Genomic DNA, 26169 nt, shown 5'->3' with positions numbered 1-26169 from the left:
AACTGCAAAAATTCACAAATATGTGGAAATTAAACAACATGTAATGGACAACCAAAAAAGGATTCCAAAGGGGGGAAAATACATTGAGACAAATTGAAATGGAAATAGAACATACCAGAAGTTATATGATATAGCAAAAGCAGTGTTAGAGGAAACTTAATAGTGATAAATGTCTACCTCAGGAAATAAGAAAAATCTCAAATAAACAGCTAATTTTTCACCTCAAGGAACTTGAAAAATGAACAAGAAAAGCCCAAAGTTATGATAAGGAAGGAAATAACAAAGATCAGAAGAGAAAAAAAGGCACTTCCCTAACTAATTATGCTCAAGGGAATGGCAGACCAGGGACAATTGTTCTGACCTTTGCCAAGCCAGCAGAAAACACCACACGATTAGATGATGTCAAATAACCAGAAACGTAGCTGGTGATGATTCCTGACTTTCCCATTTCTGGAAAAACTTCTTATCTAGTATTCTCAATTTTAAAAATGATCAAACAGTACATTAAAAAAGCCTCAAAATACTAAGGGAACAACTTCCTCATTGACGATTCTCTAGTTACTACAAAAAAAAAATTAAAAATGCATAAACAAAACCAAGAAGGTCCCGCCCATTAGTCCAAACTTTGGGGAGTTAAGTGCATAAAAGACCCAGAACAGAAAGACACATCAGAATCTGAGAAACTTACCTCTGAACAGGGGCCCACCCTAGACACCTGACACCATCACCAACTTGTACTGCTCCCCTTGCTGCCAGACTATCTACTGCAGGGACATCTGCTGCCAGTCCAGCTGATGTGGGTCTAGCTGCAGCCAGCCCAGCTGCTATGGGTCTAGCGGCTGTGGGCGGACCTGCACTGGGTCCAGCTACTGTGGGTCCAGCTGCTGCCAGCCTTGCTGCCACCCAACTTGCTATCAAACTACCTGCTATAGGACCACTTGTTGCCAGCCCACATACTGTGTGTCCAGCTGCTGCCAGCCCAGCTGCTGTGGGTCCAGTGGCTTTGGATAAACGTGCTGTGGGTCTGATTGCTGCTAGCCTTGCTGCTGCCCCAGTTGTTGCACACCCCGCTGCCAGTCAGTTTGCTGTACCCCTGTGTATTGCAGGAGGACCTGCTGCCACCCCACCTGTTGCTGCCTGCCTGGATGCCTAGCCAAGGGCTGTGGATCCAGCTGCTGCTTGCCTTCCTGCTATTCATCCCCTCACCAAAGAAACACCATCTGCACAAAACACCTTCCTGCTAACCGACTTGCCATTTGGAGGGCAAATTTCCTTGCTTGATTTTGCTGAAAGTCAGCATGCAACCATCAAAACTTTTCTCATGTCTTTTTATAAGCCTGTGAATCAGCTTGATGCTGTGCAGAGCATCCTCCAATTCTCTTCCTCCTATGTATGTGGATCATGTGCCAGTTTCATAAATTCTTTTTCTTTTTTACTCTGGTACTTTCTTTCTTTTTTTATTATATTATGTTAGTCACCATATAGTACATTGTCAGTTTTTAATGTAGTGTTCCATGATTCATTATTTGTGTATAACACCCAGTGCTTACAATATGTGCCCTCCTGCCAGTTTCATAAATTCTTGATACCAAGTTATGGTCTTGGCTTCTGAAATCAGGATCACCTGCTCCCTCTAAGTAACTTAGGAAAACAAGTCTTCAAAACTTTTTCATGGGTTCCTGCAATTGATTAATATTTTATAATCATATTTTGTTTTTTAGTATGCTTATGGCTCTTTCTCCTGCTTTCATCTTTTTATGATCATTTGAGTTGTGTCCTGAGTAAAATCTATATCATAATTCACCTCATATTGTCTTTTATTGTATGATATTCCTGATATAGGAGCTTATATACATATTGGGTACCATACACATCATCCAACGTGAGGTACAGAACAGCCTGTCATGAATTATATTCCACATTTTCACGTGAGAATATTTCACTGTGTAATTTCATGTAGCTAATAATGGAAGACTCGGATCTAGGACTGATAATTTCTTCTTGCTCAAGGCAACTACATTTACATGCCAACAACGTAACAATGATATATAGTACTGAGCACTACTAAGCTGTGCAAATGTATTTATCCTTTAAAATGGAAGAAATAATCCCTCATATATGCAGATAACATCTATTCAAAAATCAGTTTCTTAGAACTCAGCAAGCAGCAGATCAGATACATGTGAGGGCAGGTGGGACTGCATTTTGGAGCTCTCAAGAAAGCAGGTACACTTTCCTGTTTCCACTTGTTCAGCCACACATGAAATTCATCCCCATGAAATACTGTTAGCACCCACTTTGACCTCACAAAACAGACCCTCATCTAAACTATCTCTGTATTGTGCAAATCCAATTCTGAATAGCCTCCATCTATTAAACATATCTCAACATAGTAAGAAAATAAATAGTTCCCTGAAATAAAAACTGGATCATATATTGTATTCCCCTAAAGTTATGGAAATTCGTTATCCTGACCAAAATACTATTAAAAAATTTAAGTTCAAACAAAGTTGAAGACTCAGAGACTGTGCAATGTGCATGTACGACTTTGGGTAACATGTGGCCTATGAACCATTCAAGAAACTAAACAACCTCCTGTATTTTCTGAGGAAATTATAAAGGATTTGAGATAAATCAAGAGCATGTTCCAGGGGAGTGAGAAGAATGTGAGGGAGAAGAAAGAAAAGAACATGGGTATTCATAGGAGTCATGATAGGTAAGATGGATCTTCTGGTCCCAAACTAGTTAATGATGCTGCCTTGTCACTCAGGAATATGAGGCAGGATTAAGTCTCTGAGAGGAAAAGTACACTTAGTCATCTCCCAGGAGCAGTGGAGGGACCTCTGAGGAGCTAGGAAGGCTCCTATCTGGGGTACATGCCAACATGGAAGATGAGCTATTTGGGAGACAGACTGCCGAGACCAAACATGCCTCTTGCTGGTCCTTAAGAGCTGGGTGTTTGCATGCCAAGATACATGCCAAGATGATGAATGGCCATGGCCGGGTTGTTTCCTACTTGCTAGGTATTTACCAAATGCTTCATTGCATAAACTTTAATTCTCAAGAAATTTTCAAGGAAGTATAAAATTCCCATTTTAGAAAAGAAGAAATTAGGCCAAAAGAGGCAATTAAAGTCAGTTTGTTTCCTAAGAGAAAATATCCTGAGAAAAAGAATCAAGTGGACATTGTTTAGGATGTGCATAGCACACAGGCAGGAAATTGAAGAAATGGGATGGATAAGGGTGTATATGAATCTAGTATTACTGTCTGCAAGTGAAGCTTAAACCTCAAAGAAAATGATCAGAAATGGTGTAAAATACACACTTCAGAATTATCCTACTTGACGAAATGAAACTGGAATCTTTATAGAAAACTCTCCAGAATCATTGGTTGTGTGTTTTTCTCAGCATGGCATGCACAGACTAAATGACTTTCTGCTGTTTCATGAAGAGAACCCTTGGACACAGAGATGTGCATGTGGTATGAAGTTGGCCTGAGCACACTGAGATCAAAGATATGTGAATGGTTGTGTCAGTCAGTTTGGGGTGCTATAATGTACTTCCATAGACTGGGTGGCTCACATAACAAAATTTATATGTCACAGTTCTGGAAGGTGGAAAGTCAAAGATTAAGGTGATTGGCAGATTAAATGTCTCCTTGGACCTTCTTCCGGTTTGGGGATGGCAGCTTTATGGCTGTATCTTCAAATAGCAGAGAGTGAGCGAGCTTTGGTCTCTGTCTCTTATTACGAGAGTAGCAATCCTATTATGGGGGCATCATCCTCATACCCTCATCCAAATATAAATATTTCTCAAAGATCTTACCTCTAAATGTCATCTGATTGGGGATTAAGGCTTCAGCACATGAATTTGAAAGGACACAAATATTCAGTCCATAGAAGTAAGGTATTGAATACTCATCTATAATCTACCCTTTGTTCCTCTCAGACCAATCTCTGTTCCTTCAAGGTGGTGGAAAATCCACAATTTCTAGAAAGAGATAAATAAGGAAAATAAGGAAGAGGAAGGAGAAAAAGAAGAGAACTACAGAGAAGAAGAAGAAATCATAGGATGGATGGATTGACGGATGGATGGATAGATGGATGGAAGGAAGGAAATAAGAGAGGGAGAAAGGGAAGGAGGAAAATAAGGGGATGTATAACAGGAAGTCTAACTGAACAAGCTGCAGTTACTGCCACTGTATTAGTGTGCAACTAGTAGTCATATTCCCCATCTTATTCTACCAGTCCTATATTTGCTTTACCTTAGCCAATGCTTCTATTGTTTTGGATAATAGCCCAATGGAGTAACCCAGATAATCCTGCCTAATGGGTCTAGATGTCTGATTACTGATACAGGATAAAAAGAACCATATAGATATTTCAGTAAAATCTCTTGAGTTCCAGATACCTTTCTCTTTGCACTCTACCTCTCCCTGATAATTATCCATCACCAAACAGCAACACTTTTCTCTATCTGTTGGTCTACTGACATGAGAAATCCAAAATGACCAGGTGACAGTTTTAACATTAGATCATGACAATTACATTATATCATGATGACTAGATCTTGATGATTACAGCTTTGTAATAGAGCTTGAAGTCTAGAATTGTGACCAACTTTGGTTTTCTATTTCAACATTCCTTGGCTATTTGGGTCTTTTCTGGTTTTTAGGATTACTTGTTCTAGCCCTGTGAAAATGTTGATGGTATTTTGACAGGGACTACAATGAATGTGTAGATTGCTCTGGGTATCATGAACATTTTAACTATATTTGTTCTCCCAGTCTATGAGCATGGAATATTTTCCCCATATCTTTGTGTCTTCCTTAATTTCTTTCATAAGTGTTCTACAGTTTTCAGAGTATAGATCCTTTACCTCTCTGGTTAGGTTTATTCTTAGGTATCTTGTGTTTTTTGGTGCAATTGTAAATGGAATTTATTTTTAAATTTCTCTTTTTTCTGTCTCGTTGTTTGTGTATAGAAATGCAACTGATTTCTGTGCATTGATTTTATATCCTGCCATGTTGCTGAATTCCTGTATGAGTTCTAACAATTTTGGGGAGGAGTCTTTGGGTTTTCCACATAAAGTATCATGTCATCTGAGAAGAGTAGGTGTTTGACCATTTCTTTGCCAATTGGAATGCCTTTTACTTCTTTTTGATGTCTGATTGCTGAGGCTAGGACTTCTAGTACTATGTTAAAGTGCAGTGGTGAGAGTAGACATCCCTGCTTCCTGACCTTAGGGAAAAAGCTCTGTTTGTTGGGAAGTTTTTGATTACTGCTTGAATTTTCTTGCTGGTTATGGGTCTGGTCAAGTTTTCTATTTTTTCCTGTTTCAGTTTTGGTCGTTTATATGTCTCTAGGAATGCATGCATTTTTTTCCAGATTGTCTAATTTGTCGGCATATAGTTGCTCAGAATATGTTCTTATAATTGCATTTCTTGGATGTTGGTTGTGATCTTTCCTCTTTCATTTGTGATTTTATTAATTTGGTCCTTTTCTTTTTGATAAGTCTGGCTAGGAGTTTATCGATCTTATTCTTTCAAAGAATCAGCTCCTACTTTCGTTGGTCTGCTCTGCTGTTCTTTTATTTTCCATTTCATTCATTTCTTGTCTAATCTTATTTACTTATCTTCTTATGCAAAGTTTGGGCTTTTTTTTCTGTTCTTTTTCCAGTTCCTTTAGGTGTAAGGTTATCTTGTATATTTAAGACTTGTTTTATTTCTTGAGAAAGGCCTATATTGATATATACTTCCCTCTTAGGACTCCCTCTTAGGTTCAGCACTGTTGTGTTTTCATTTTCTTTTTTCTTTTTTTTTATTTCTTTAAAGCGTAACAGTATTCATTGTTTTTGCACCACACCCAGTGCTCCATGCAATACGTGCTGTGTTTTCATTTTCATTCGCTTCCATTAATTTTAAGTTCTTCTTTAATTTCCTGGTTGACCCGTTCATTTTTTAGTAGGATGCTCTTTAACTTCCAATTATTTGAGTTCCTTCCAAATTTCCTCCTGTGATTGAGTTCAAGTTTCAAAACAATGTAGTCTGAAAATATGCAGGGAATAAACCCAATCTTTTGGTACTGATTGAGACTTGACTTGTGACCCAGTATGTGATCTATTTTGGAGAATTCTGCATGTGTACTTGAAAGAATGTGTAATCTGTTGCTTTAGGACAGAATAGGCCACTTTTTTTTACAAAATGGCTCATGGTTATGCTCACTGGGGGTATTGCTTATTTCCATAGCCTTTAAACTCAGAAGGTACAAAAATGTAGCAAAAAATAACTGCTAACAGGTTTATCAATTGATTTAAGCTTAAGATATTTCATAATTACATACCATGATCCACTAGATTTTTGCACAGTCCAGCCTGGCAATCAAATAAAGTTGTGCTGGAAACCACCATCTCTGCATTCTTTCAGTCTTTGAAAGAGCACTAAACTCTGCTGTTCTCCATGGATGGCTATTGCTTCTGGTTAATACATTGGTCAGGAGGAGAGGAATTTTTAGGGGCTCTTATTTGACCTTTGTTTCTATTACGGCTCTCACCTCACATGTCTGGAGATGCACTTCCACTGCAAAGAGTGCCAACTGTTAGCAACTTTAGGATCTGCATCAGCTTTAGAGCTAAGGTCATGTTCCTCATGTAAACCTCAGGCTCATAATTGCACACCATGAATGTACTAGGGCCTAGCATTTTCTTCCAACATGGGAACTTATTAATGGCTATCTTTGCTCTGAATATCTCCATTGGGTGGACCAATGTTTTGTCAGACCTGCATGGCAGGCTTATATCTTCCTTGCCTAATGCTGCTTATTTCAAACTTTTTTTTTGGGGGGGGGTAATGTCACACCTACATCACAATCTGTAGTTTTTTGCTGCTAAATACCCCTGTCCTTTCCCCCTTTTAAAAACCTTTCATTGGCATTACTTCCCAGTAAACATCTTACATTCTTAATACTGTTTCAGTGTCTGATTCCCAGAGGACCCAACTGACACACAATGGAAGGACTCTACCACTCACTACTTACATAAGTAGCCAGAAATGAGTATAAAGTAGACCTTAATGCCAATTAGACACACATGAGAGGGACATGAACCACGACTCCATTTACTACTTGGCCTCTATAGGCATACACTCTAATAGAAGGACTCCTGGCATCTGTCAGCATAAGCTCCACATACAAAACCTTTAGAAATACCTGGGTTTTCACCTTTCCCTAGTGTACAGTTACTCTGGCATATGACTGAAAATCCTCTGTGGAAAATATGCTACACACGCACACACACACACTTCATTGTTGCAGGATATTTCTCAAGGAGACTAAACCTCTCCCTTATTTGAAGGGTTCTAGGTTTGAGAAATTACTCAGGTAAGGAAACTGAATGGGAGGTTATAATTTTCTATTTAAGTGGCTGACATCAGCCTCTGATTCACTGTTCTTGAACCTTTTCCAATGTTTATGGCAGTGCCACAGTAATAAATTTGTTGGATGCACAATTACCTCAGCCTTAAGGAAGCTATAGTCTATTGGTCAGATCTTGTGAGTGAAGGCCCCTGGTTGACATTTCTTCCTATTTTGGTAATTATATCTACCTTGACTCTGTTTTCCTTTGATCCCCCATTTCCCAGTTCTCTATCATAATTTACCATCAACCCTGGCCACAGAGGACTACCACCATTGTCCTTTTTAGTGATGTACATGCTTTACTGCTTTTGTGAGTAATGTTCTTTAGGACCTCTCAGGGAATATGATCAGTTTGCAGGCTCTGTGACAAAAAAGAAATTCATTCTACCATGTACATTTCTCTGAACCTTCTGACTCTATTCTCAGTAGTCTACCAGGGCAGTTCTAGAACCGTAAGTTCATGTTTTGTAGGCCATTGCAAAACATTACATTGCTAGAAGACTCCCTATCTAGTGAGATAAACCTTGGTACTTGCTTACCGATAATGGCACCAAAAAGACCAGAGGGTGGGGGAGGGGCCGGGAATTTTATGGTCAACCACATATTGATAACTGTTGTTTTCACATATTGTTACCCTTTCTCAACTTTGGGAGGAAGAATGAAAACTTGTAGGCTTATTTCACTTAGCATAAAACTGAATGGGAAGAAATCAGAGAGGGAGATTAACCATATAAGACTCTTTTGACTCTGGAAACAAACTGAGGGATGGGGAAAGGGAGGTGGGGGATGGGGGAACTGGGTGACGAGCATTAAAGAGGGCATGTGATATGATGAGCACTGGGTGATATCTCCATTAATGAATCACTGAATATTGTATCAAAAACTAATGGTGTACTATACCTTGGCTAATTGAATTTAAATTAAAAAAATTTTTTTAAAAAGTAGGCTTATAATTTCTAAGTTTGAAGTAAAGTATATGTTGAGTCAGGGACACAGAATTAAACAAAACAGACAAAATACCAGATCATCACAGGAAGAAGAAAGGGAGAAGAAACTAATCTCTATTGAAAATAAGTATAATTGATTCAATGTGTTTTGTGGTAAAAGTTGAAATTATGACAATTGCGGTCTCTTAGAGAAAGGACCTGTCTTCAACTTGTCCCATCCACAATGGGAGGGAAATAAGAAAAATTTCCAGAATATTCCAAGGGTTGACCTGAATGTGAGATAGAAATGAGATAAATATTTTCACCAAGCAATTTTGCAAGCAATCTACACCTAGACGTACGTCCAAACTCTTAATGTGTGTTTACTAAACAACCTGTAAAACAACATTCATAAAAGCACTATTTTAAAGGTCTCAAGCTTCAAAACACCTACATATTTATCAAGAGGAGTGCCAAGAAATAAACTGTGTCCTACTCATTCAGGGAGAGAATTAAACAGCAATGACAATGAATAAACAACAAATATTTCTACTAGTGATCTCTCAATAATTGCATAAATAGAACCAATTCTATATTCTTTCATTTATATGAGGGCTTTAAAAAGCCAAATTAACCTACAGGTTACAAATCAACAGAGTGATCAGGAACCTTTGGAAATAGTGAATTTTACTTCTATTCCTTATCTGGTTATATTAACATGGATGCACTCATTTTGTAATAAGCGATCAAGTTTGAAATAATTGGCACACTTTTCAAATGAGTGATAAACCTAAAAATATTTTGAAATGTTAGTTCCAAAACATAAATCAGATATCACCTTAACTATCCAATTCCCATGTTAAATGGAAGGAAATAAAAAGAAATACAAAACAAAACAAATATTAAACTATAAATGTGTTATCAATGACATGATGTCACATACTCTGCTGATTAACAAGGTTAGGTCTAAAGTCACCAAATCATCCTGGTTTGCCAACTATAACACTATTATCAAAAAAGATACATAGCAAGAGAAAACACTTATTTCAGGATAAATTAAGATTACTCTTCACAAAAGAAACATAATACTGATTACTGCTTAGTACCTATATACTTCTGGGCTTCTAAACATTGACAGATATGGCACTGCCATATGGAAGAGATGATACCAGACATTCACAATCCAAGGGTCTGACACAGAACGCAGAAACACAGGTGGGATATGGTGCTAAGAGAAGAAGATGCCAGTGAGACACTGAAACCAGGCTTCATAAGGAAATAGAATTCAATTCAGCCATGGATTCAACTATTCCTCTAAAAATAACACCATGACACTGTAACCGTAGGGAAGTCCCCAATATACCAGTGTCAGAGTAAAAAAGCAAGTGAGGTAACACAACTCTAACCCTCGAACACAACCAAGGTGAGGAGGAACTACATTACATAATAACAAAATTTTGAAGCAGGAAAAATCCACCGATATGAAAAAATCACATTTGATGTTTCCACGAGGCATTCTCAATTAAGAAACACATTAAGCACTTATTTGTTACAGATTCGTAACAGGAGGGAAAACAAACTTCCTCTTCTTCCATTCCCGCATCATCAGGAAAACAATGTCAACAACGGCAAGGAAGCCATGCCCATTGGTCCAGATTTGGGGACCCAGTGCATAAAATGCCCACAAGAGGATGAGACAAAAGAACCTGAGAAACTCACCTCTGAAGAGAAGCTCCCCCTCCACCTGTGACACCATGACCGAGTCGTGCTGCTCCCCTTGCTGCCAGCCTACGTGCTGCAGGACCACCTGCTGCAGGACCACCTGCTGCCGGCCCAGCTGCTGCGGGTGCGGCGGCGGCTGTGGACAAGGCGGCTGCGGGTCCAGCGGCTGTGGGTCCTGCTGCTGCCAGCCTTGCTGCTGCCGCCCAACTTGCTGCCAGACCACCTGCTGCCGGACCACCTGCTGCCGGCCCAGCTGCTGTGTGTCCAGCTGCTGTCAGCCCAGCTGCTGTGGGTCCAGCGGCTGTGGACAAACTTGCTGTGGCTCCAGCTGCTGTCAGCCAGCCTGCTGTACCCCTGTGTACTGCACGAGGACCTGCTACCAGCCCACCTGTTGCTGCTTGCCTGGATGCCTCGCCCAGGGCTGTGGATCCAGCTGCTGCTAGCCTGCTTGCCAGCCAAACCGCTGCCATAACGCCTGCTGGAGGACCACCACACACCCAGGCCGGCCGCGGCCCCCCTTGCGGCGTGTCCAGCTGCTGCCAGACTTCCCACTGACAACGGCCTCACCACGAACCCACAACACACAACGCACACAGCACTGATGGGCCATCGGGGAAACGGACACTGCCAAACGTTGCTGAAAGCCAGCACGCAGTCCCCAAGATTTCTGCTCCTCATTTCTGCCTGTTCAAAACCTGGGGAATCGGCTTGACGAAGTGTGGACCCCTTCCCCTGATTCTCTTCCTCCTCGGGTCATGGGAGTCCCCTGCCTGCTTCATGCAAGCAGACGTGGAGTCAAGATCTCGGCCTTGACTCCGCAGTCAAGACCGTCATCCCGCCTGACGCCCCTGGAGAAATAAACCCCCTCACCTGATCGAAATGTATTCTTCTGCCACCTTTACTGTCTGCGCAAGGAGGGTTTCCTTCTCAGCGCATTCGTGGTCCTCGTATGCGGATTTCTTCCTGTCAGGATCCTTCTGCACGTCTCCCTAGACACAGGGACTCTCACATGAGTGTCTTAATAAACCCAGTACCGATCTGCATACCGTATGCTCTCCGTGTCCTCGTCCGGCATGCGCGACCTAACGGTTTCTGTACAGGTCACAGGCCACATACATTAATGATCCTTTTGGAGACTCCTAGCCTGCCCCCACAAATTCCTATCTCCATTTGAGGATGAGGGAATCTAGGGACGTTATGTCCCAGAGCTGGCAGGGAAGCACTCAGACGCCAGGCCGCGTCTCCTGCCCTTGCTCAAGGGCGCTCACATACCCACGAGCAGGCGAGTCAGGCAACAGCCTGGGCCAGGGCACCAGCAAGATGCTGGTCCGAGTGTCTTCGCGGCCCGCAGACGTCCTCTTGTCCTGTAGATGCGGGTGATCTCTGGGACAAAGTGGTAGACAGCCGAGTCCCACCACGCACGGACCTCCGGCCCAGTGTGAGGGCAGCGGCCTTGCCCTTTAGAGCTCTTGGGGACACGAGGACCCTTGCGCCGAAGTCGGCGCCATCCTGCCCAACATGCACTCCTCCTGCTCAGAGACAGGGGAGCCTGTGGAGGCCTTGCGCCCGTGGGCCGCGTCTGCACACGCACACCTTCCGGGGTCGTGGAAGGCCCATTCGGGTTGGGCCTCCTGGTCCTCGGGACCTCTGGGGGTGTACAGTTTTGTGCCAAACACGTCATGCTCCCCTACTGGCGGGCGATACGGCGTCGGGATCTACAGGGCACCGAGAAGAGGAAGGACGGGTGACGTCACGGACCGAGAGCCCCTGCGCTGGGCGTGTGTGTTGACTTGGAGTCATCCGTGACCTCGGAAGCACGGAAGGGAAGCAAACAGCCTCCGGCTTCGGGGGAAGCAACTGTGAAGCGCTGGAGGGAAACCGACGGGCCTCTTCTGGGGACGGGTGGTGATGATAATGAGACCCATGTGAGGAAGAAGAAAGAGAAAAGAGCCCGGGGGCCTTCACCGGAGTCCCCACAGGGGCAAGGCAGGCGCCTCTGGTCCCACACTGATGCCTGGTGCTGCCTCGGCGCTCAGGGACGTGAGGCTGCCTCCAGGCTCTGACGGGGAGGGCAGATGAAGGCCCCGGGTCACTTCCCGGGAGCAGCGGAGGGACCTCTGAGGAGCTAGGAAGGCTTCTGTCCGGGGCACCCACCAGCCCTGCAGACCAGCTATCCAGGAGGCTCTGAACAGACTGCCAACACCACACTTGCCTCTGGCTGGTTCTTAGGGCTTGCGGGATTGGGAGCTGTGCTGAGAAACGGACAGGACCCGGCTTGCTCCCTCCTTGCTAAGTACCGGCCAAATGCTTCACGTACGTTTTCTTGAATTCTTGAAGTACTTTTCAACTTGGGCCTCAAGGTTCCCACTGCAGGGCTCAGGAAACCAAGACTGAGATGCGGATAGTCACGTCAGAGGACGGTACCCCCCAGACGCGACACTGAAGAACAGCGACCAGGCACGTAGCTTCTTTGGGGAGGGCAGATCCCACTGGCTGGAGTGCGGGAAAGCGACGCAGGGAAGAGGCACTGTGAGTCCAGGGTCCCGGCTTGCACGGGAAGCTGATACCCGAGAGCGAGATCAGAAAGGATGCAATGCACTCTTTGGGATTCCCTTAATTCAGCAAGAAGGGAGCTGGCATCTCTACCAACCGACTCTCCAGAAGCACTGGTTGAGCATTTCCCTCAGCGTGGCATGCACTGGCAGCGTGACATTCTGCTGTGCCATGAAAACAGCCAGTAGGCCTAGAGATGCGGATCTGCCGGGTAGAAGTTGTCCCGAACACAGGAAGAAGCGAGAACCACGGCCGGCGTATTGAAGGCGCCATCCAGAGTCTAGGGTCTTCTGCGCTCAGAGCCGGTATTTCCTTCTTCACGATGGTGGACAGGCACCATTTGTATAAGAGGAAGACACGGGAGGAAGAAGGAGGAAAAGAGGAGGAGGGGGGAGGCAGGGAGAGAGGGAGGTAGACGGACGGAGGGAAGAAGGGAGGAAGAGAAAACAAGAACTGTATACCCAGTGACACTGAGTGACTTGCTTGGCTGGCTAACAAGGTGAGGACGAGAGTCTCCAAGTCATCCTGTTATCCCCCGAACTGGCCCACTTAGATCACGGCAAGTCCCACATCCTGGAAAAGCCCTCGTTTCTGCGTGACTCGGGACTGCTGTCTCTCAAAAGTTCGGCGACTGCTGCTTGCTTTGTCTGGATGTGCTGCTGCTGTTTCTATCGCCGGGCTTGATTCTGCCTTCACAGACGGAAGAGATGAACTCGGGACATCCCGCAGCCGAGATTCTTTGATTGAACTGGGATATGCGGGTGGGTGGGGTGGGGGGGGAGGGGGGAGGGCGGGGCGCTCCAAGACACAGATGCCTGTGGGAGCCTGGAATCAGGATTTGTGGGGAAACCGAGTTGGGCTCAGGCATGATTTCGGTTCATCGCTAGGCATATTGCCAGTTCCTCACGAGGCATGTTGCCAGTCTACATGTAACCCAGGGACCAGCGCTGGGGAAGCACCGCTAAACTGACTCGCCAACCTCCTCCCAGGCCAGTGGGACTGATAACACACGATGAAATTCATAGAGCAGGAATGCAGATGGCGATGTGACCACCTTGTTTTCATCTGAAATGTGTCCACGAGGTATTCTCAATTAAGAAACACATTAAGCACTTATTTGCTACAGATTCGTAACAGGAGGGAAAACAAACTTCCTCTTCTTCCATTCCCGCATCATCAGGAAAACAATGTCAACAACGGCAAGGAAGCCATGCCCATTGGTCCAGATTTGGGGACCCAGTGCATAAAATGCCCACAAGAGGACGAGACAAAAGAACCTGAGAAACTCACCTCTGAAGAGAAGCTCCCCCTCCACCTGTGACACCATGACCGAGTCGTGCTGCTCCCCTTGCTGCCAGCCTACGTGCTGCAGGACCACCTGCTGCAGGACCACCTGCTGCCGGCCCAGCTGCTGCGGGTGCGGCGGCGGCTGTGGACAAGGCGGCTGCGGGTCCAGCGGCTGTGGGTCCTGCTGCTGCCAGCCTTGCTGCTGCCGCCCAACTTGCTGCCAGACCACCTGCTGCCGGACCACCTGCTGCCGGCCCAGCTGCTGTGTGTCCAGCTGCTGTCAGCCCAGCTGCTGTGGGTCCAGCGGCTGTGGACAAACTTGCTGTGGCTCCAGCTGCTGTCAGCCAGCCTGCTGTACCCCTGTGTACTGCACGAGGACCTGCTACCAGCCCACCTGTTGCTGCTTGCCTGGATGCCTCGCCCAGGGCTGTGGATCCAGCTGCTGCTAGCCTGCTTGCCAGCCAAACCGCTGCCATAACGCCTGCTGGAGGACCACCACACACCCAGGCCGGCCGCGGCCCCCCTTGCGGCGTGTCCAGCTGCTGCCAGACTTCCCACTGACAACGGCCTCACCACGAACCCACAACACACAACGCACACAGCACTGATGGGCCATCGGGGAAACGGACACTGCCAAACGTTGCTGAAAGCCAGCACGCAGTCCCCAAGATTTCTGCTCCTCATTTCTGCCTGTTCAAAACCTGGGGAATCGGCTTGACGAAGTGTGGACCCCTTCCCCTGATTCTCTTCCTCCTCGGGTCATGGGAGTCCCCTGCCTGCTTCATGCAAGCAGACGTGGAGTCAAGATCTCGGCCTTGACTCCGCAGTCAAGACCGTCATCCCGCCTGACGCCCCTGGAGAAATAAACCCCCTCACCTGATCGAAATGTATTCTTCTGCCACCTTTACTGTCTGCGCAAGGAGGGTTTCCTTCTCAGCGCATTCGTGGTCCTCGTATGCGGATTTCTTCCTGTCAGGATCCTTCTGCACGTCTCCCTAGACACAGGGACTCTCACATGAGTGTCTTAATAAACCCAGTACCGATCTGCATACCGTATGCTCTCCGTGTCCTCGTCCGGCATGCGCGACCTAACGGTTTCTGTACAGGTCACAGGCCACATACATTAATGATCCTTTTGGAGACTCCTAGCCTGCCCCCACAAATTCCTATCTCCATTTGAGGATGAGGGAATCTAGGGACGTTATGTCCCAGAGCTGGCAGGGAAGCACTCAGACGCCAGGCCGCGTCTCCTGCCCTTGCTCAAGGGCGCTCACATACCCACGAGCAGGCGAGTCAGGCAACAGCCTGGGCCAGGGCACCAGCAAGATGCTGGTCCGAGTGTCTTCGCGGCCCGCAGACGTCCTCTTGTCCTGTAGATGCGGGTGATCTCTGGGACAAAGTGGTAGACAGCCGAGTCCCACCACGCACGGACCTCCGGCCCAGTGTGAGGGCAGCGGCCTTGCCCTTTAGAGCTCTTGGGGACACGGGGACCCTTGCGCCGAAGTCGGCGCCATCCTGCCCAACATGCACTCCTCCTGCTCAGAGACAGGGGAGCCTGTGGAGGCCTTGCGCCCGTGGGCCGCGTCTGCACACGCACACCTTCCGGGGTCGTGGAAGGCCCATTCGGGTTGGGCCTCCTGGTCCTCGGGACCTCTGGGGGTGTACAGTTTTGTGCCAAACACGTCATGCTCCCCTACTGGCGGGCGATACGGCGTCGGGATCTACAGGGCACCGAGAAGAGGAAGGACGGGTGACGTCACGGACCGAGAGCCCCTGCGCTGGGCGTGTGTGTTGACTTGGAGTCATCCGTGACCTCGGAAGCACGGAAGGGAAGCAAACAGCCTCCGGCTTCGGGGGAAGCAACTGTGAAGCGCTGGAGGGAAACCGACGGGCCTCTTCTGGGGACGGGTGGTGATGATAATGAGACCCATGTGAGGAAGAAGAAAGAGAAAAGAGCCCGGGGGCCTTCACCGGAGTCCCCACAGGGGCAAGGCAGGCGCCTCTGGTCCCACACTGATGCCTGGTGCTGCCTCGGCGCTCAGGGACGTGAGGCTGCCTCCAGGCTCTGACGGGGAGGGCAGATGAAGGCCCCGGGTCACTTCCCGGGAGCAGCGGAGGGACCTCTGAGGAGCTAGGAAGGCTTCTGTCCGGGGCACCCACCAGCCCTGCAGACCAGCTATCCAGGAGGCTCTGAACAGACTGCCAACACCACACTTGCCTCTGGCTGGTTCTTAGGGCTTGCGGGATTGGGAGCTGTGCTGAGAAACGGACAGGACCCGGCTTGCTCCCTCCTTGCTAAGTACCGGCCAAATGCTTCACGTACGTTTTCTTGAATTCTTGAAGTACTTTCCAACTTGGGCCTCAAGGTTCCCACTGCAGGGCTCAGGAAACCAAGACTGAGATGCGGATAGTCACGTCAGAGGACGGTACCCCCCAGACGCGACACTGAAGAACAGCGACCAGGCACGTAGCTTCTTTGGGGAGGGCAGATCCCACTGGCTGGAGTGCGGGAAAGCGACGCAGGGAAGAGGCACTGTGAGTCCAGGGTCCCGGCTTGCACGGGAAGCTGATACCCGAGAGCGAGATCAGAAAGGATGCAATGCACTCTTTGGGATTCCCTTAATTCAGCAAGAAGGGAGCTGGCATCTCTACCAACCGACTCTCCAGAAGCACTGGTTGAGCATTTCCCTCAGCGTGGCATGCACTGGCAGCGTGACATTCTGCTGTGCCATGAAAACAGCCAGTAGGCCTAGAGATGCGGATCTGCCGGGTAGAAGTTGTCCCGAACACAGGAAGAAGCGAGAACCACGGCCGGCGTATTGAAGGCGCCATCCAGAGTCTAGGGTCTTCTGCGCTCAGAGCCGGTATTTCCTTCTTCACGATGGTGGACAGGCACCATTTGTATAAGAGGAAGACACGGGAGGAAGAAGGAGGAAAAGAGGAGGAGGGGGGAGGCAGGGAGAGAGGGAGGTAGACGGACGGAGGGAAGAAGGGAGGAAGAGAAAACAAGAACTGTATACCCAGTGACACTGAGTGACTTGCTTGGCTGGCTAACAAGGTGAGGACGAGAGTCTCCAAGTCATCCTGTTATCCCCCGAACTGGCCCACTTAGATCACGGCAAGTCCCACATCCTGGAAAAGCCCTCGTTTCTGCGTGACTCGGGACTGCTGTCTCTCAAAAGTTCGGCGACTGCTGCTTGCTTTGTCTGGATGTGCTGCTGCTGTTTCTATCGCCGGGCTTGATTCTGCCTTCACAGACGGAAGAGATGAACTCGGACATCCCGCAGCCGAGATTCTTTGATTGAACTGGGATATGCGGGTGGGTGGCGGTGAGGCACGGGGGGTGGGGTGGGGTGGGGGGGGGAGGGGGGGAGGGCGGGGTGCTCCAAGACACAGATGCCTGTGGGAGCCTGGAATCAGGATTTGTGGGGAAACCGAGTTGGGCTCAGGCATGATTTCGGTTCATCGCTAGGCATATTGCCAGTTCCTCACGAGGCATGTTGCCAGTCTACATGTAACCCAGGGACCAGCGCTGGGGAAGCACCGCTAAACTGACTCGCCAACCTCCTCCCAGGCCAGTGGGACTGATAACACACGATGAAATTCATAGAGCAGGAATGCAGATGGCGATGTGACCACCTTGTTTTCATCTGAAATGTGTCCACGAGGTATTCTCAATTAAGAAACACATTAAGCACTTATTTGCTACAGATTCGTAACAGGAGGGAAAACAAACTTCCTCTTCTTCCATTCCCGCATCATCAGGAAAACAATGTCAACAACGGCAAGGAAGCCATGCCCATTGGTCCAGATTTGGGGACCCAGTGCATAAAATGCCCACAAGAGGACGAGACAAAAGAACCTGAGAAACTCACCTCTGAAGAGAAGCTCCCCCTCCACCTGTGACACCATGACCGAGTCGTGCTGCTCCCCTTGCTGCCAGCCTACGTGCTGCAGGACCACCTGCTGCAGGACCACCTGCTGCCGGCCCAGCTGCTGCGGGTGCGGCGGCGGCTGTGGACAAGGCGGCTGCGGGTCCAGCGGCTGTGGGTCCTGCTGCTGCCAGCCTTGCTGCTGCCGCCCAACTTGCTGCCAGACCACCTGCTGCCGGACCACCTGCTGCCGGCCCAGCTGCTGTGTGTCCAGCTGCTGTCAGCCCAGCTGCTGTGGGTCCAGCGGCTGTGGACAAACTTGCTGTGGCTCCAGCTGCTGTCAGCCAGCCTGCTGTACCCCTGTGTACTGCACGAGGACCTGCTACCAGCCCACCTGTTGCTGCTTGCCTGGATGCCTCGCCCAGGGCTGTGGATCCAGCTGCTGCTAGCCTGCTTGCCAGCCAAACCGCTGCCATAACGCCTGCTGGAGGACCACCACACACCCAGGCCGGCCGCGGCCCCCCTTGCGGCGTGTCCAGCTGCTGCCAGACTTCCCACTGACAACGGCCTCACCACGAACCCACAACACACAACGCACACAGCACTGATGGGCCATCGGGGAAACGGACACTGCCAAACGTTGCTGAAAGCCAGCACGCAGTCCCCAAGATTTCTGCTCCTCATTTCTGCCTGTTCAAAACCTGGGGAATCGGCTTGACGAAGTGTGGACCCCTTCCCCTGATTCTCTTCCTCCTCGGGTCATGGGAGTCCCCTGCCTGCTTCATGCAAGCAGACGTGGAGTCAAGATCTCGGCCTTGACTCCGCAGTCAAGACCGTCATCCCGCCTGACGCCCCTGGAGAAATAAACCCCCTCACCTGATCGAAATGTATTCTTCTGCCACCTTTACTGTCTGCGCAAGGAGGGTTTCCTTCTCAGCGCATTCGTGGTCCTCGTATGCGGATTTCTTCCTGTCAGGATCCTTCTGCACGTCTCCCTAGACACAGGGACTCTCACATGAGTGTCTTAATAAACCCAGTACCGATCTGCATACCGTATGCTCTCCGTGTCCTCGTCCGGCATGCGCGACCTAACGGTTTCTGTACAGGTCACAGGCCACATACATTAATGATCCTTTTGGAGACTCCTAGCCTGCCCCCACAAATTCCTATCTCCATTTGAGGATGAGGGAATCTAGGGACGTTATGTCCCAGAGCTGGCAGGGAAGCACTCAGACGCCAGGCCGCGTCTCCTGCCCTTGCTCAAGGGCGCTCACATACCCACGAGCAGGCGAGTCAGGCAACAGCCTGGGCCAGGGCACCAGCAAGATGCTGGTCCGAGTGTCTTCGCGGCCCGCAGACGTCCTCTTGTCCTGTAGATGCGGGTGATCTCTGGGACAAAGTGGTAGACAGCCGAGTCCCACCACGCACGGACCTCCGGCCCAGTGTGAGGGCAGCGGCCTTGCCCTTTAGAGCTCTTGGGGACACGGGGACCCTTGCGCCGAAGTCGGCGCCATCCTGCCCAACATGCACTCCTCCTGCTCAGAGACAGGGGAGCCTGTGGAGGCCTTGCGCCCGTGGGCCGCGTCTGCACACGCACACCTTCCGGGGTCGTGGAAGGCCCATTCGGGTTGGGCCTCCTGGTCCTCGGGACCTCTGGGGGTGTACAGTTTTGTGCCAAACACGTCATGCTCCCCTACTGGCGGGCGATACGGCGTCGGGATCTACAGGGCACCGAGAAGAGGAAGGACGGGTGACGTCACGGACCGAGAGCCCCTGCGCTGGGCGTGTGTGTTGACTTGGAGTCATCCGTGACCTCGGAAGCACGGAAGGGAAGCAAACAGCCTCCGGCTTCGGGGGAAGCAACTGTGAAGCGCTGGAGGGAAACCGACGGGCCTCTTCTGGGGACGGGTGGTGATGATAATGAGACCCATGTGAGGAAGAAGAAAGAGAAAAGAGCCCGGGGGCCTTCACCGGAGTCCCCACAGGGGCAAGGCAGGCGCCTCTGGTCCCACACTGATGCCTGGTGCTGCCTCGGCGCTCAGGGACGTGAGGCTGCCTCCAGGCTCTGACGGGGAGGGCAGATGAAGGCCCCGGGTCACTTCCCGGGAGCAGCGGAGGGACCTCTGAGGAGCTAGGAAGGCTTCTGTCCGGGGCACCCACCAGCCCTGCAGACCAGCTATCCAGGAGGCTCTGAACAGACTGCCAACACCACACTTGCCTCTGGCTGGTTCTTAGGGCTTGCGGGATTGGGAGCTGTGCTGAGAAACGGACAGGACCCGGCTTGCTCCCTCCTTGCTAAGTACCGGCCAAATGCTTCACGTACGTTTTCTTGAATTCTTGAAGTACTTTCCAACTTGGGCCTCAAGGTTCCCACTGCAGGGCTCAGGAAACCAAGACTGAGATGCGGATAGTCACGTCAGAGGACGGTACCCCCCAGACGCGACACTGAAGAACAGCGACCAGGCACGTAGCTTCTTTGGGGAGGGCAGATCCCACTGGCTGGAGTGCGGGAAAGCGACGCAGGGAAGAGGCACTGTGAGTCCAGGGTCCCGGCTTGCACGGGAAGCTGATACCCGAGAGCGAGATCAGAAAGGATGCAATGCACTCTTTGGGATTCCCTTAATTCAGCAAGAAGGGAGCTGGCATCTCTACCAACCGACTCTCCAGAAGCACTGGTTGAGCATTTCCCTCAGCGTGGCATGCACTGGCAGCGTGACATTCTGCTGTGCCATGAAAACAGCCAGTAGGCCTAGAGATGCGGATCTGCCGGGTAGAAGTTGTCCCGAACACAGGAAGAAGCGAGAACCACGGCCGGCGTATTGAAGGCGCCATCCAGAGTCTAGGGTCTTCTGCGCTCAGAGCCGGTATTTCCTTCTTCACGATGGTGGACAGGCACCATTTGTATAAGAGGAAGACACGGGAGGAAGAAGGAGGAAAAGAGGAGGAGGGGGGAGGCAGGGAGAGAGGGAGGTAGACGGACGGAGGGAAGAAGGGAGGAAGAGAAAACAAGAACTGTATACCCAGTGACACTGAGTGACTTGCTTGGCTGGCTAACAAGGTGAGGACGAGAGTCTCCAAGTCATCCTGTTATCCCCCGAACTGGCCCACTTAGATCACGGCAAGTCCCACATCCTGGAAAAGCCCTCGTTTCTGCGTGACTCGGGACTGCTGTCTCTCAAAACTTCGGCGACTGCTGCTTGCTTTGTCTGGATGTGCTGCTGCTGTTTCTATCGCCGGGCTTGATTCTGCCTTCACAGACGGAAGAGATGAACTCGGACATCCCGCAGCCGAGATTCTTTGATTGAACTGGGATATGCGGGTGGGTGGCGGTGAGGCACGGGGGGGGGGGGGGGTGGGGGGGTGGGGGGGGGAGGGGGGGAGGGCGGGGCGCTCCAAGACACAGATGCCTGTGGGAGCCTGGAATCAGGATTTGTGGGGAAACCGAGTTGGGCTCAGGCATGATTTCGGTTCATCGCTAGGCATATTGCCAGTTCCTCACGAGGCATGTTGCCAGTCTACATGTAACCCAGGGACCAGCGCTGGGGAAGCACCGCTAAACTGACTCGCCAACCTCCTCCCAGGCCAGTGGGACTGATAACACACGATGAAATTCATAGAGCAGGAATGCAGATGGCGATGTGACCACCTTGTTTTCATCTGAAATGTGTCCACGAGGTATTCTCAATTAAGAAACACATTAAGCACTTATTTGCTACAGATTCGTAACAGGAGGGAAAACAAACTTCCTCTTCTTCCATTCCCGCATCATCAGGAAAACAATGTCAACAACGGCAAGGAAGCCATGCCCATTGGTCCAGATTTGGGGACCCAGTGCATAAAATGCCCACAAGAGGACGAGACAAAAGAACCTGAGAAACTCACCTCTGAAGAGAAGCTCCCCCTCCACCTGTGACACCATGACCGAGTCGTGCTGCTCCCCTTGCTGCCAGCCTACGTGCTGCAGGACCACCTGCTGCAGGACCACCTGCTGCCGGCCCAGCTGCTGCGGGTGCGGCGGCGGCTGTGGACAAGGCGGCTGCGGGTCCAGCGGCTGTGGGTCCTGCTGCTGCCAGCCTTGCTGCTGCCGCCCAACTTGCTGCCAGACCACCTGCTGCCGGACCACCTGCTGCCGGCCCAGCTGCTGTGTGTCCAGCTGCTGTCAGCCCAGCTGCTGTGGGTCCAGCGGCTGTGGACAAACTTGCTGTGGCTCCAGCTGCTGTCAGCCAGCCTGCTGTACCCCTGTGTACTGCACGAGGACCTGCTACCAGCCCACCTGTTGCTGCTTGCCTGGATGCCTCGCCCAGGGCTGTGGATCCAGCTGCTGCTAGCCTGCTTGCCAGCCAAACCGCTGCCATAACGCCTGCTGGAGGACCACCACACACCCAGGCCGGCCGCGGCCCCCCTTGCGGCGTGTCCAGCTGCTGCCAGACTTCCCACTGACAACGGCCTCACCACGAACCCACAACACACAACGCACACAGCACTGATGGGCCATCGGGGAAACGGACACTGCCAAACGTTGCTGAAAGCCAGCACGCAGTCCCCAAGATTTCTGCTCCTCATTTCTGCCTGTTCAAAACCTGGGGAATCGGCTTGACGAAGTGTGGACCCCTTCCCCTGATTCTCTTCCTCCTCGGGTCATGGGAGTCCCCTGCCTGCTTCATGCAAGCAGACGTGGAGTCAAGATCTCGGCCTTGACTCCGCAGTCAAGACCGTCATCCCGCCTGACGCCCCTGGAGAAATAAACCCCCTCACCTGATCGAAATGTATTCTTCTGCCACCTTTACTGTCTGCGCAAGGAGGGTTTCCTTCTCAGCGCATTCGTGGTCCTCGTATGCGGATTTCTTCCTGTCAGGATCCTTCTGCACGTCTCCCTAGACACAGGGACTCTCACATGAGTGTCTTAATAAACCCAGTACCGATCTGCATACCGTATGCTCTCCGTGTCCTCGTCCGGCATGCGCGACCTAACGGTTTCTGTACAGGTCACAGGCCACATACATTAATGATCCTTTTGGAGACTCCTAGCCTGCCCCCACAAATTCCTATCTCCATTTGAGGATGAGGGAATCTAGGGACGTTATGTCCCAGAGCTGGCAGGGAAGCACTCAGACGCCAGGCCGCGTCTCCTGCCCTTGCTCAAGGGCGCTCACATACCCACGAGCAGGCGAGTCAGGCAACAGCCTGGGCCAGGGCACCAGCAAGATGCTGGTCCGAGTGTCTTCGCGGCCCGCAGACGTCCTCTTGTCCTGTAGATGCGGGTGATCTCTGGGACAAAGTGGTAGACAGCCGAGTCCCACCACGCACGGACCTCCGGCCCAGTGTGAGGGCAGCGGCCTTGCCCTTTAGAGCTCTTGGGGACACGGGGACCCTTGCGCCGAAGTCGGCGCCATCCTGCCCAACATGCACTCCTCCTGCTCAGAGACAGGGGAGCCTGTGGAGGCCTTGCGCCCGTGGGCCGCGTCTGCACACGCACACCTTCCGGGGTCGTGGAAGGCCCATTCGGGTTGGGCCTCCTGGTCCTCGGGACCTCTGGGGGTGTACAGTTTTGTGCCAAACACGTCATGCTCCCCTACTGGCGGGCGATACGGCGTCGGGATCTACAGGGCACCGAGAAGAGGAAGGACGGGTGACGTCACGGACCGAGAGCCCCTGCGCTGGGCGTGTGTGTTGACTTGGAGTCATCCGTGACCTCGGAAGCACGGAAGGGAAGCAAACAGCCTCCGGCTTCGGGGGAAGCAACTGTGAAGCGCTGGAGGGAAACCGACGGGCCTCTTCTGGGGACGGGTGGTGATGATAATGAGACCCATGTGAGGAAGAAGAAAGAGAAAAGAGCCCGGGGGCCTTCACCGGAGTCCCCACAGGGGCAAGGCAGGCGCCTCTGGTCCCACACTGATGCCTGGTGCTGCCTCGGCGCTCAGGGACGTGAGGCTGCCTCCAGGCTCTGACGGGGAGGGCAGATGAAGGCCCCGGGTCACTTCCCGGGAGCAGCGGAGGGACCTCTGAGGAGCTAGGAAGGCTTCTGTCCGGGGCACCCACCAGCCCTGCAGACCAGCTATCCAGGAGGCTCTGAACAGACTGCCAACACCACACTTGCCTCTGGCTGGTTCTTAGGGCTTGCGGGATTGGGAGCTGTGCTGAGAAACGGACAGGACCCGGCTTGCTCCCTCCTTGCTAAGTACCGGCCAAATGCTTCACGTACGTTTTCTTGAATTCTTGAAGTACTTTCCAACTTGGGCCTCAAGGTTCCCACTGCAGGGCTCAGGAAACCAAGACTGAGATGCGGATAGTCACGTCAGAGGACGGTACCCCCCAGACGCGACACTGAAGAACAGCGACCAGGCACGTAGCTTCTTTGGGGAGGGCAGATCCCACTGGCTGGAGTGCGGGAAAGCGACGCAGGGAAGAGGCACTGTGAGTCCAGGGTCCCGGCTTGCACGGGAAGCTGATACCCGAGAGCGAGATCAGAAAGGATGCAATGCACTCTTTGGGATTCCCTTAATTCAGCAAGAAGGGAGCTGGCATCTCTACCAACCGACTCTCCAGAAGCACTGGTTGAGCATTTCCCTCAGCGTGGCATGCACTGGCAGCGTGACATTCTGCTGTGCCATGAAAACAGCCAGTAGGCCTAGAGATGCGGATCTGCCGGGTAGAAGTTGTCCCGAACACAGGAAGAAGCGAGAACCACGGCCGGCGTATTGAAGGCGCCATCCAGAGTCTAGGGTCTTCTGCGCTCAGAGCCGGTATTTCCTTCTTCACGATGGTGGACAGGCACCATTTGTATAAGAGGAAGACACGGGAGGAAGAAGGAGGAAAAGAGGAGGAGGGGGGAGGCAGGGAGAGAGGGAGGTAGACGGACGGAGGGAAGAAGGGAGGAAGAGAAAACAAGAACTGTATACCCAGTGACACTGAGTGACTTGCTTGGCTGGCTAACAAGGTGAGGACGAGAGTCTCCAAGTCATCCTGTTATCCCCCGAACTGGCCCACTTAGATCACGGCAAGTCCCACATCCTGGAAAAGCCCTCGTTTCTGCGTGACTCGGGACTGCTGTCTCTCAAAACTTCGGCGACTGCTGCTTGCTTTGTCTGGATGTGCTGCTGCTGTTTCTATCGCCGGGCTTGATTCTGCCTTCACAGACGGAAGAGATGAACTCGGGACATCCCGCAGCCGAGATTCTTTGATTGAACTGGGATATGCGGGTGGGTGGCGGTGAGGCACGGGGGGTGGGGTGGGGTGGGGGGGGGAGGGGGGGAGGGCGGGGCGCTCCAAGACACAGATGCCTGTGGGAGCCTGGAATCAGGATTTGTGGGGAAACCGAGTTGGGCTCAGGCATGATTTCGGTTCATCGCTAGGCATATTGCCAGTTCCTCACGAGGCATGTTGCCAGTCTACATGTAACCCAGGGACCAGCGCTGGGGAAGCACCGCTAAACTGACTCGCCAACCTCCTCCCAGGCCAGTGGGACTGATAACACACGATGAAATTCATAGAGCAGGAATGCAGATGGCGATGTGACCACCTTGTTTTCATCTGAAATGTGTCCACGAGGTATTCTCAATTAAGAAACACATTAAGCACTTATTTGCTACAGATTCGTAACAGGAGGGAAAACAAACTTCCTCTTCTTCCATTCCCGCATCATCAGGAAAACAATGTCAACAACGGCAAGGAAGCCATGCCCATTGGTCCAGATTTGGGGACCCAGTGCATAAAATGCCCACAAGAGGACGAGACAAAAGAACCTGAGAAACTCACCTCTGAAGAGAAGCTCCCCCTCCACCTGTGACACCATGACCGAGTCGTGCTGCTCCCCTTGCTGCCAGCCTACGTGCTGCAGGACCACCTGCTGCAGGACCACCTGCTGCCGGCCCAGCTGCTGCGGGTGCGGCGGCGGCTGTGGACAAGGCGGCTGCGGGTCCAGCGGCTGTGGGTCCTGCTGCTGCCAGCCTTGCTGCTGCCGCCCAACTTGCTGCCAGACCACCTGCTGCCGGACCACCTGCTGCCGGCCCAGCTGCTGTGTGTCCAGCTGCTGTCAGCCCAGCTGCTGTGGGTCCAGCGGCTGTGGACAAACTTGCTGTGGCTCCAGCTGCTGTCAGCCAGCCTGCTGTACCCCTGTGTACTGCACGAGGACCTGCTACCAGCCCACCTGTTGCTGCTTGCCTGGATGCCTCGCCCAGGGCTGTGGATCCAGCTGCTGCTAGCCTGCTTGCCAGCCAAACCGCTGCCATAACGCCTGCTGGAGGACCACCACACACCCAGGCCGGCCGCGGCCCCCCTTGCGGCGTGTCCAGCTGCTGCCAGACTTCCCACTGACAACGGCCTCACCACGAACCCACAACACACAACGCACACAGCACTGATGGGCCATCGGGGAAACGGACACTGCCAAACGTTGCTG

At 51.0% G+C, this 26169-nt stretch overlaps 1 protein-coding gene across 1 annotated transcript; it reads left to right on the top strand.

The window, feature by feature from the left end:
* The first annotated feature begins 10091 nt into the window (after positions 1-10091).
* LOC123930049 (keratin-associated protein 9-2-like) lies at positions 10092-18220 on the top strand. Its single transcript, XM_045986258.1, has 3 exons — positions 10092-10351; positions 13985-14202; positions 17832-18220. The coding sequence occupies exons 1-3, from the start codon at positions 10092-10094 to the stop codon at positions 18218-18220; spliced, it is 867 nt and encodes a 288-aa protein (XP_045842214.1).
* The last annotated feature ends 7949 nt before the right edge of the window (positions 18221-26169 follow it).

This window comes from Meles meles, chromosome 18 (assembly GCF_922984935.1).
Source record: "Meles meles chromosome 18, mMelMel3.1 paternal haplotype, whole genome shotgun sequence".
In the NCBI taxonomy this organism is placed as follows: Eukaryota; Metazoa; Chordata; class Mammalia; order Carnivora; family Mustelidae; genus Meles; species Meles meles.
Note: the sequence above shows the minus strand (reverse complement) of the source record. Positions and strands in the feature narration are given on the sequence as shown.